The sequence below is a fragment of the Salarias fasciatus genome, chromosome 7 (genome assembly GCF_902148845.1).
Source record: "Salarias fasciatus chromosome 7, fSalaFa1.1, whole genome shotgun sequence".
Taxonomy (NCBI): Eukaryota; Metazoa; Chordata; class Actinopteri; order Blenniiformes; family Blenniidae; genus Salarias; species Salarias fasciatus.
This window is the reverse complement of record NC_043751.1, coordinates 26783669-26794799: the sequence shown is the minus strand read 5'-3', so window position 1 is coordinate 26794799 and position 11131 is coordinate 26783669. Positions and strand designations below refer to the sequence as shown.

General features: G+C 42.8%; 2 protein-coding genes across 2 annotated transcripts; one reads left to right on the top strand and one right to left on the bottom strand.

Annotated features, from left to right (window-relative positions):
• Positions 1 to 321: 321 nt before the first annotated feature.
• On the bottom strand, positions 322 to 5463 carry LOC115392599 (protein mono-ADP-ribosyltransferase PARP12-like). Its single transcript, XM_030097308.1, has 11 exons — positions 5079 to 5463; positions 3744 to 3879; positions 3403 to 3667; positions 3159 to 3320; positions 2863 to 3052; positions 2595 to 2757; positions 2204 to 2439; positions 2033 to 2120; positions 1824 to 1954; positions 1591 to 1742; positions 322 to 973 (listed from the first exon to the last, which is right to left on the bottom strand). Exons 1-11 carry the CDS (start codon positions 5396 to 5398, stop codon positions 720 to 722), a joined length of 2097 nt encoding a protein of 698 aa, XP_029953168.1. The 5' UTR covers positions 5399 to 5463; the 3' UTR covers positions 322 to 719.
• Positions 4211 to 9824, top strand: LOC115392346 (coiled-coil domain-containing protein 113-like). Its single transcript, XM_030096940.1, has 10 exons — positions 4211 to 4608; positions 7135 to 7228; positions 7503 to 7632; positions 8178 to 8339; positions 8401 to 8541; positions 8790 to 8897; positions 9040 to 9138; positions 9216 to 9323; positions 9395 to 9553; positions 9674 to 9824. The coding sequence occupies exons 2-10, from the start codon at positions 7140 to 7142 to the stop codon at positions 9797 to 9799; spliced, it is 1122 nt and encodes a 373-aa protein (XP_029952800.1). The 5' UTR covers positions 4211 to 4608; positions 7135 to 7139; the 3' UTR covers positions 9800 to 9824.
• Positions 9825 to 11131: the final 1307 nt, after the last annotated feature.

Here is an 11131-nt window from a genome sequence, read left to right as displayed (position 1 = left end):
GAGAGAAATAAAGCTGGTAAAATGAAAGGAGCTTTATATGGAGTTTTTTGTTCTGGGTCTGCAGTCTGTCTGCTGTTCATTTATCTGTGACAAATATAGTTTCTCACATGAAATTCTCCTTTTCCTGTAACATAGTATCAAAATTGAAAGACTAATCCTGAGATGAGAGTAAAAAATGCCAGTTTCCCTTTTTGGAGACGTTCCCTCCACTACTTTAACTTTTGGGTTAAAAAAACTCAAAAAAGCTCATATTCATCTAATTCATCTGATCTAATCTCTCGTCATCTAATCGGGAAAAACCACAATCAAGGATAAAATACAGTAACTCAGTTGCAATTTGGAATATTTGTCGATATAGCTTTATTTTGTGACACATTTGTTCCATATCTGAACATGTGATCTCTTCTCATGCCTCACATTCAACAGTTTATTCTGATTCCATCTCACTGGGTCGTTCAGTTTGTCACACTCTAAATCTCTAGAAAAATATTTGAACACCGAATCAAAATACACATTTTATTAAAATGATCTCTACCTGTCAACTTCTAAGATATGAATATATCTGTAGTGATGATTCAATGCTGTAATAATGCTGGTCTCCCTGCTCTGATTCAAAATGAAGAGCAATCTGAAAGGATTTTTCTTCATTGATTACTCCTCAAACTACCAACTCGTCCACTAGCTACTCACAAGAGAACTGAGGAGAACGTTTTATTCTTTTAGGAGTACTTGATGAGATATTCTGGATAAATCTGCTGTTTTTCGAAGATGACATAAATGCTGGGGTCGCTGACGGAGTCCACGCAGCTGTCGTAGAGATCTCTGCTGCCCCCTTTAGGCGGCGGCCGGACGTAGCTGCTGCTCCCCTTGGTGTAGGCCCCCACCAGCACCAAGGCGACAAACATGGTCCTGTTCAGGCCCGACGCCTTGGCGAATCTGTTCGAGTAGGACGAGTCTCTGGCAAAGTAGCTCCCTGAAAAATCAGGTGTTTTTTCTTTATTTACTGTGCTACCAATTGAACATCTTGATTTAAATCGATTTAATTAAAAAAAAAAAAAAATCGACTTCTCAGGGCCGCCAACTCTGGTTTGGAAGTATTGATGTTGCAAACAACCACACACACTCATATTCACACCTTGGGGCCATTTATGGGCACTGATTATCCCTTACACGCATGTTTTTAACCAGAGAACCCATGAAGACCCACGCACAAAGGGAGAACATGCAAACTCCATACAGAAAGGCTCTGGCCAGTATCTGAGGAGAGAGTGCTGACCACTGCTCCACCATGCAGCCCCATGATCACAACTGATACTTATTTTTAATAAAAAATAAAATAAAGTTTATATAAAGTTTGGGAGCTGCTTTAAATAACTAATTTGATAAGAATTACAAGGGCAAATTTAACGCTCATAAAATGTGATGTGAAGCCATTAGTGGAATATGAACAGCGTTTTTAGGCAAAAAAAAAAAAAGCATGGGAAAAGTTGGCAAACCTGCCTACCTGCCGTTCACCAAGCCAGGTGTGAGGAGATACGTTTCATCTATGTGTTTTACAAACTGCTGCTGGCGTTTTCCGCCTCAGCTCACCTTTGCCATAAGCCGTGCCGTGAACGCCACACATCCTCCAGTCGAAGTTCTGCTCGCAGATGGGCTCTATCAGGGACTCGTCCGTCCCGTGGAACAAGTACTTCTCGTTTACAAGCTGTCCTCCGTTTCTCTTCTTCATCTGCTCTTTCTGCCTGAAAACGCAGAACAAAACCAGGCTTCAGGAAAAGCCGGTTCGAGTCCATGCTTTGTGGCTGCTGCAGCCAGTGACTCACCACTGAAACACTTTCCACAGAGACGGATTCTGGATCCGGTGCATGCTGTTGATTTTACTCTGAGGCATGGTGCGCTTGAACAGCATCTCAATCATGGAGTACTCCTTCGCCGACGAGGTGAGCTGCACAAGCTTCAAGACAAGAACGATTCACGAATCATCAATGAAACGCGTTTATATTGAAGAAGTGTATATCTGCAGTGACGATACCCTGTATCCCAGCTCTGGCAGGGCGGTCTTATCCCAGGTGGACGGTACGATTTCGGCTATGGAGGAGCTCGAGCTCTGTGATGAAGTGCTGCAAAGAAGAAGCTCAGTAAATCCACACGAGTCACAAGCAAGGATTCAACATTTATAACCGTAACAACAAAAAAAACCAACCTCTTCAGCTGTGCTTCCACGTCACGGGTCGACAGAAAGCGAGGTCTCCTCCTGACTTCTCTCTTGGTTTTGTGTTTGACGTTCTGCTGATACATCCGCCCGCTGCCCGCCGCGTCTTTGAAGTACAGAACGTACTGGTGTTTGCCGGCGCTGAACGGGATCTCTGTGTCTCTGTCCGCCAGGTACACGTTCTCCAGGGTCTGAGAGGCGATGGCCGCCGCTCCACCGCCATCGTCCTGAACACAGCAGGCAGAGAAAAAAAAGATTAAACAGTCAGAAAGTCAAATGATTTTGACAGTTTTCATATAAATATGTATTTGCTGAGAAATTGTACAAAAAGAAAAAGAAAAACTGAACCATTGGGAACAAGGACGCAATCATGACGCCTCACCTGCCCAAACTCCAGCCACGCCCCCCCGTCGTCCTTCCAGTACCAGACCCACTGCGTGGTGAGAATGAAGTGAGGAGGCTTCGAGACGGAGGAGGCGGTGGACAATCGACGGACTGGAATCCCTTTATACGTCATGGTCATGAAGTCAACGGCCTGTTCAGAGCTGAGAGGAAAGTGAAGAGCGATTAAAATTATTTCTCAGACTGAATCACATTTCAGTACAACAGGAGGGAGATTCCTCTCGTATGTCTTTTCTGTTTTGTTGCACCTTTGAAATCCCATAAATCTCAGGAGTCCCAGGCTGGCGGGGGGTTGATCCATGCAGCTCGTGTCCCGAGCCGGGTCACAATATGCCCTCTCAATGTTTTCCATGTCCACCAGGTCCTTATAGGTCACGCCATCCACATCTAAAACCTGCCACCTGTAAGGCAGGTGCCAGTGGACCCGAGCACACTTGTCTAAATAAATAAATAAATAAATACATAAATAAATAAATAAATGGAAGGATGAGGACATATTCTGGACTTTGATGCTGAATGGATTGATTTTTTTTCCTAACAATACCTTTGTACAAGCACTTTCTCCGGATGAAGAAGAGGCAGATTTCATTTCTCTCAGCGTCACTCGGGGGGTTGGCTGGAATAGCAGCTCTGCTGGGGGCCACCGGGTTAGTGTGGGGAGGCTGGCGGGACGGCGGCGGGGCTGGGATGCTCACCTCTGGCAAGGCTGCAGAAAACAGACGTTTAGCAGAGAAGGGAAACACAGAAAACAACTCAAATGACATAAAAAAACAAAGCTCCATATTTACCAGGAACAGCAGCAGCTGGCCTCTTCAGGTCACCTGAGATGATGAGCGTATTTCTGTAGATCTTGTGGAGGTTGTTGATGTTCTCCTGACTATATCCCTGGAAAAGCTTCATGGCCTGAGCGTCGAGGCGATGCGCTCTCTTGCACCCATCACCGAACCGACAGTCGCCCTGGTAGTAGTGCTGGCACATGTGCAGCTTGCTGCAGGAGGCGGCGAACCGACAGGAGCCTTGCAGACCGCTGCCCTTGTTGTAATGCGAGCATATCTAGTGAGGCGGATGAAGAACATATTTTCAAGTCTAAATTCCACTTCCGCATGCAGCTGCAGGGACCTGAACTCACCTCGGGGAGCAGGTAGGGATCATTCTGGAGCAGCAGCTGGAACAGCTGTTTCTCTGTCAAGTCTTGCAGATCGTGTCTCCTGAGAACCTCCACGTTGTTCGGAGTAGTCAAACTGTGGGGATTTTTACACCTGAGGCTGGAAGACACAAGAAATTTCTATCAAGACCTGATACATTTTAAAATCAGGTGGCTGACAGCCAGGATGTACAGGACATTAATGACATCGGTGTGGTCCTGTTAAGCTCAACAGTTGAGGTTCTTATACCTGTTGAGATCTGCAGCGCCACCAGATCACAATATCTAGGTTAAGCCACATTAAAATATGTTTTGAAAAGATGCAAATGACTGCCCTCTCCTGGTCAAACCTCCACCCATCCACCCATCCACACCACTTCCTCCTGCAGGGTATTTCCTGGCTTTCACAATCAATGTTCTGTTGTTTACAGAATAGATGTGCAATAGCTGGGTTTTTGCTGAGCCATAAATGAACATCCACCTATTTTAAATCTGACATATTTCTCAGAAGGTCAGAGGTCGGATCAGCTGACTCTTCTGATGTTGACCTACTGGAGTGGAAGATTATTTACATAAGCTCAAGTCAACATCCTGTTTTCCTTCATTTGAATTGTTCAGTTTTGTTTTTATTTTTACTTATTTACCATTGGGGTTTTTGGAGTCATTTTGAACTTCAACTTTTGAAACTTTTTTTGAACTGCTTTCAAAAAAGATATGACTCTATTAGTTCTTTGACTGTGATAACTCCCATTGGTCAATACCTTTAAAGAATGCTTATGGATAATACATGTTGGGAGCAGGTCTTACTTTTCAGTTTTCATGCGTCCATAAGAATGAAGAGCATTTGATGGTAAGATCATGTTTTCAATCTGTTACTGTGCTTGGTGAATACTGCACTGAAGCTCGATTCGAAGAAATATTACAAATCCAATCAAAATATCTGCCAGAAAAATCGCAAATAAATATTTCCTGAACCTCATCCAGCTCTCATGGGAATAAGGGTTATTACCTGGCTTGAACCCAAGAAGGCAACACAGGAGGATTTAAAGTTTAAAGTTTTTTTTCTACAGTCATTTCCTTTATCTCGATCTACAGTCTTTTTAAATATTTTATTGACAGTAACGGTGGGCGCATGTAATCCAAACTAAAGAAACCCAGAAACCTGACCAAGACACTAATCTGGTAGAAGTTCATGTTTACATTTCTTCAGTTGGTTCTATTAATCTGGGTTATAGTTTGTTGATGGATACAAGTCAGTGAATTCTGAGGACGCTGAACGGATTTTGTTTAAAGGGGAAGAAATAAATCTGCTTTACTCACCCGAACGTGCACTCTCCGCACACATAGTACCTGCACAGGTGTAAGCCATCGCAGCGCGCGCACGCTCCGGTCTTCTTCTGGCAGAGACGCGCGCTGCTTTTCGCCACGACCAGGCTGTCGGGTGGGATGATGTGACCCCCGGTGGGTTTCTCCTCTCCTTGCCGGATGGCTATTTTACTCTGGTCGAAGAGAACCGCGCGCAGGACGGACTCCGCCACCGTGTAGCTCCTCGCGACCTTCTCCTCCAGCCGCCGGAAGTCCAAACTGCCCTCGTGGTCGCAGAGGGTCTTGGTGATGAATTTCGAGACGACAGAAGTCATCCTGGAGGAGGAAGCTGCAGAGATCAGAGCTGCACTGCCGCAGCTGTTCCCGAGGATCGTTTACAGAGAAATGAAAGTGAAACTTGGCTGAAAACAGAAAAACACCCCCACAGCCTGGAGGGCAGGGCAGGGCAGGGGAGGTGGCAGTCTGGACAAAAACACACTTTTATTTATATAGCAGCACCATTCAGACAGTTGATTTGTTTCTTACTATCTGTCTGAAAATGATGAATATAATACATTATTTATTTTTAAATTGTGTGGCACTGTTTTGTATTCCTTTCTGGGGTTTTTTTTTTTCTTTGTAATGAATAAAAAGTGAAATATTTCTTTGAGTGAGATTTTATAGAAACTGTAAAAACGATTGCAATTTTAGTTAAAAAAAAAACAAAAGAAAAAAAAAAGATCCAGCAAGCAGAGAGAGAAACACATGACAGGCCACACAGACTGAAAACTACATCAAACTGGTCTTTTTCTCAGTCTTCTGGCTACAGTCAATCATCGGTAAAGGCGTATGGATAAAATACAACTACAAACTGAAAAAAAATATATAGAAGATTTCTTCTAAACTGTTAAATTTTGCAAAATCATTTCAGGACAGCTTGATCCTTCCGGTGGCCCGCGAGCCACATGTTTGATAAACCTGTTTCCCAACTATTCTTTTTTCCACAAATGTGAAAGTGATCATATGAAAAGTGAAAGACATGAAAGAGAAAGTCTTTGAAAGGATCTCAAAATACAAATATAGTCTTGATGCAAAAGCAGAGTAAAAATTATTGTCATGCTGGCGATGATTTTAATGAAATGAAGCATAAATGGGCCATAAAAGAAATATGGAATTCAGAGTAAATGTGCTCGGCTAGAGGTGAACTGCTCAGCATGAGAATGACTTAATCACATTCAAAGCTCTGCAGAGTTTAAAGAGAATCCAGTATATGTCCATTTTTTTCAATATCTCTAAAAAGGAGGTTGATTTTATTTCCTCTACTGTAAAATAATAAAACAGAAGTTCAGGGGTATATAGGCCAACTAAGTAACAGTGCTAAAAACTATACTCTGAATGGATAATGAAATATAAACAACTGGTGCTAATTTTATACAAAAACTATCTAATTAAATGGAAGTTTCATGAAGAACATAAAGATGAAACAGCAAAAGAGCTAATTTAAATTAATAGGGAAATGTGATTTGTATAAATACTTTCCAGTACACCCCATTTATTAATTGTAATTAAAAAAAAATTCATTTCAAACGTGTAAAAGAAATGAAGAGTAGAATAACATTCATCCAAATATATTTTTTTTTTCTTTAGTGTTTTAATAAGAATAACACAACAGGTGAAATCAAAACAGATTAGACCTTGATATGGGTCAGACTAACTGTTCAACCTGAGCTTTAAAGTCATTTTAAGAGGTTGTCATATGTGTCCAGGCTGAGATAATTTCTTAACCTCGTTTTAGCTTTTGGTATGGCTCACATGTGCTTCTTAGAAGAGTGACATTATCACCAGAGAGTGAGTAACCTCGTCGTAATGGAGTTTATCATGGATTAATGATCCGGTACACTGAGTGATTCGCTGCTGTAACCGGGGTGACTGTAAATATTTATTTAAATTATACTTGACTCACTTTTCACATTATTTATTTCGCGATGTTTACGGATTGTGCGTTTTACATGAAGCACCTGAAGGCAACACCCGCCACCGCACCATAGCAACCGTGTTTTGTTTACCTTAGCAACCATGGAGGACGAGCCTCTGGTGCTGGAAGACGGAAAGGAGGTCACACAGGAACAAATAGGACTCCTTCACAAACGGGTCGAGGAACTCAAGTAAATCTACATTTAAAAAAAAAATGTTCTTTCTGCTTCTTCTTTTAACGCGCTTCTCTGCTTTTGTTAACTCTGTTAACTTCTCCTTCTTGGACAACATGTAAGTGGAACATTCCAGTGTTTCTGTGCAGCGTGATCTGATGCCACTTCAGAATATGAAGTTCATATAATATCCAGATTATAGAACATCTTCCTCCCACTCACCCTGAGAGTCTTGGCTGATTTTCCATGCTAATCTCATTCTTTTTTTTTTTTTTCTTTTTTTTCACCCAAGACTCTCTAATGAAGCCCTCCTGGCAGAAAATGTCCTGTTTGAGCGGTTTATCAGCCACCTGGATCCCCAGGACCTGCTGGCTCAGACTGGCGGAGAAGGTCAGAGAACAACCGGGAGCTCCCAGCTGGAGGCCGGGGTAAGTGTTTGCATACCGACTCTCCTTGGTATACATAACTTTGCTTAAGTCTCCCGCCAATAATAAATACTGCAAGTTCTGTCTGATACTGTACCTTTCATGGAACTGCAGATTCAAGATCACAGACTCAAAGCATTCCGTTTCGAACCACCGCTGAAGAGAGACGTCTCATTTCTATGGGTGCAATTAGCAGTAATTTAGTTTTGTCATTTTTTGAGAGAAAAAAACACTGAAAAGGGAAATTGTTATTTGTGTAATGTGAAAATTTGGTCATAAATGTCAATAGGACTGTTTTATAAGTTCAGAATTGCATTATGTGCATCGAGCTCAATCTGTCTCATGGTTATCCTCTGGCCAAATCTTCATGGAGCCCATAGGAATCCTTTGGACATAAGTGCTTTTGTTGGATTCCAGAAATTTCTTGAGTCCTTCGAATGAACTGTATGGCTCCTTTTTCTGCCTGTAACTCAAAACTTTGCCACATGCAGAGCTAAAGAAACACTCTTGTCACTGTCCTGGTATTTTCTGGGTGTGTTTAGGGAGCAGGTAAGAGGCGCCGGTCCCGGTTCAACGTATCCGATCAGCTCCAGCTGCTGACGCCGGAGCAGAAACTCTTCGTGGCTCAGAGGGAAGTCACAGAATCACAGGAGGAGCAGGAGAAACTCAGACTGAGATATAGAAGCATTCAGGACAGCCACAAGGTAAGAAGAACATCTCTCTGAAACGCTGCGTTCTCTGACACAGTGTGTGTTTTCTGTTCAGGCCTCTTTGGAGGAAGCAGAGCTGTGTCTGACTGAGATCAGGAAGATGAAGAGCAAGTTTGACCGCAGCGCGCCCAGACCTGAGAAGCACCGCAGACGGGAAAAGACTCAGATTCTCCAGTTAAGTGAAGACAAGATACAGGCTTGAACACTGATCTAGTTGATCAACATCAACTTGTGTCTTTTGAATTTTATTTACGTAGTTCTGATGCAACACAGGAAAAGGACAAACTCCCTTTAACCGTGAAGAAACACGCAGAACCAGACTCAGCTGAACTGTAGCGCAGTTACCCAGACACGTGAATGGACCACATGAATAGGGCATTGACTCATGTCGACCCGATGCCATTTGGAACCACTGTCATCGTTTCCCGCTCGTCTCACAAACAGGTTGCGCAGCTGCGGATGTCGGCCCTGAAAAACCAGGCCCTGAAGGGCCAAGAGAAGAAGCTCCGGAAGCAGCTCCAACAGAAGAAAGAGGCAGAAAAGGTTGATGAGGTAAATGGTGAGAGTGAGGGCCTCCGGAATCCTCTGTCCTCTGTTTTCTGGATCTATTCTTTCTGAACTAGTTGCACATTTGTGAATTTTAACCTCATCGCCAGTGAGTAACTGCATCATATAAACGTGCTGTTAAATACAGGAAATATTCCTGGACTACAGTAAACCAATGCTTCACATCAACTGGGATGAACTTCGGGTCAAAAGTGTGAAAGCTCAACGTCTCCTCAGCTCACACATGGTAACGCAGCGTACAGGAGACAGACCATAATCAGATCACTGTTCCGATTCGGCTCGATCTGTGCTTCATGTGAGCAGGAACGACTGCAGCGTGTGACTTCTGAGTGCGAAGGACTGAACACGGCCATCACCAGAAAAAGACAGATGGCTGCCAAAATTGAGGAGGAGATCCGACACGCTGAGGAGGTTCGGAGTGGAAGATGCCCAAGATGACCAAACAAATACTGTGTTAAACTTTCCCGTTTTTCCCTCCCCAGGAGTGTTTGAAAGCAGAATCCCTGAACAGACACCTCCAGCGGCATCTCTCAGACTACGGACAGGGTCCTGACGCTATGGAGCATTTCCATGTGAAGGAGAAACACAAGAGACTGCAGAGGAGCGTTCACATGTGGGAGAGAAAGGTTGGCGTTGCTGAGGTGAGCGTTTGATCTGCAGGATTCTCTGTTGCCCCATGGACTGCTGGGATGAGGAATGTAAAACAACGGTATCTCTGTTATTTTATCTGTTTGGGTTTTTTTTTTTCTTTTTCCCCCCAGTTAGCCTTGAAGATGGACGGAGCAGCCCGGAGCAAACAGGCGGCCATTGTGACTCCTGTGAGCAGCGCCGAGGCTGGAGCTCGGTCCGACCAAGGCCACATTCCAGGAAACCCCCACGTGGAATAAAACATGAAACAACCTCACCAGATACACTGGAAATTTACTCAAAAACAAAATAGCTCTCGTCGGTTCACACAGTCAAACAATGAAAATTTGTTTTTTTTTTTGTTTGTTTTTTTGTGGAATTAGAAAAAGTCATGAAAAAAATCCAGCAAAGTGAAAAAACAATGCAATGGGAAAAAAATCCACCTCTGACTGGATAAACTATCTCCTTTATTAAAAAGAAATCTTTGAAGGAAAGAACTCTAAACGTTATGATGTTACATGCTTTATATACAGTTATGTACAGAAAAGTGCAATGTCACAATGAGTAAGCTGTTTCTATTATTAATCCTGCCACCTCGCGGTTTGGAAAATGGCATCATTTCTTATAATAACATGTCTGAAGTTCCTCTAAAACATTTTTTCAAAGGCACTTTCACAAGTACACACTACAGATGTAGAGATAACACCACAGAGTAGCTTAAAGCCTACAGACATGGAGGATGTTACATAGTGACAAATACACACTTTGAATATACAACCGGCTTCATACTGTAGGCGGTACGCCTGCATCTCTGGATATTTATTCTACATCATATTTTCTAAGTGATTTCTACCCAGAAACACGGCAAACGTAACAAGAAAAAAAATGATTATAAAAATAATGAAAGTTAGTAATTTAGAAATTAATTCACCTTTGATTATTATACACACAGTATTTGTCAAGTCAAAGATAGTGTAAACCTGTTGTTAGAGAGCATTGCTTATTCGTCGCGAAACATCTTTTCTACATGTAATGATGTGAACCAATCATCCCACGGACATGCAAACCGGAGCTAGAGCACGAAGGTAAAAAAAAAAAAAAAAGAGAGAGAGACAATCAGAGGGAAACAGAGCAATGAGGCTATTGCATTTTGAAATTATTACTGAGAAAGTCACTAACTGCCTCTTACTGGCTCACGTCGCCAGTCGAGCCTCAAACACCATCCGGTTTCTGTCATCCTCGCCTGGTGATAAAAACTGCATAACTGGAAGGAAAGCTTCTATTTTAGGAGATCTTCACAACGAGAAGCACACGAAGCAAAGGGTGAGCGGGTTCGGAGGCCTTTACACTAACAGTCATTAGGTCCATGGCTACCGGCGGCACTCCTACAGGGCGCCGCCTTGAGTCTGTACAGATCGATTATCAGGAAGTATCAACATCCATGCTATAACTTAACAAACTCACGTCTTTGGGCAGATAAAGCCAAACAAGGCAGGAAAGAAAACTATGGCATGTGGTCCACACTGTATATCAACACGTGTTTGTCATTTCAGCTTCTCATTAGAAAGTTATACAAATGCAAAAAAAAAAAG

Bases quoted from the DNA above. Each gene is read 5' to 3' on its own strand.
- LOC115392599 (XM_030097308.1), bottom strand. From the start codon at position 5,398: ATGACTTCTGTCGTCTCGAAATTCATCACCAAGACCCTCTGCGACCAC. The intron at 2,758-2,862 runs GTGCAACAAAAC...CTTTCCTCTCAG, and splicing joins AGATTTATGGGATTTCAAAG to CTCTGAACAGGCCGTTGACT. The intron at 2,440-2,594 runs GTGAGGCGTCAT...TGCTGTGTTCAG, and splicing joins CGTGGCTGGAGTTTGGGCAG to GACGATGGCGGTGGAGCGGC.
- LOC115392346 (XM_030096940.1), top strand. From the start codon at position 7,140: ATGGAGGACGAGCCTCTGGTGCTGGAAGACGGAAAGGAGGTCACACAG. The intron at 9,324-9,394 runs GTTCGGAGTGGA...TTCCCTCCCCAG, and splicing joins AGATCCGACACGCTGAGGAG to GAGTGTTTGAAAGCAGAATC. The intron at 9,554-9,673 runs GTGAGCGTTTGA...TTTTCCCCCCAG, and splicing joins GAAAGGTTGGCGTTGCTGAG to TTAGCCTTGAAGATGGACGG.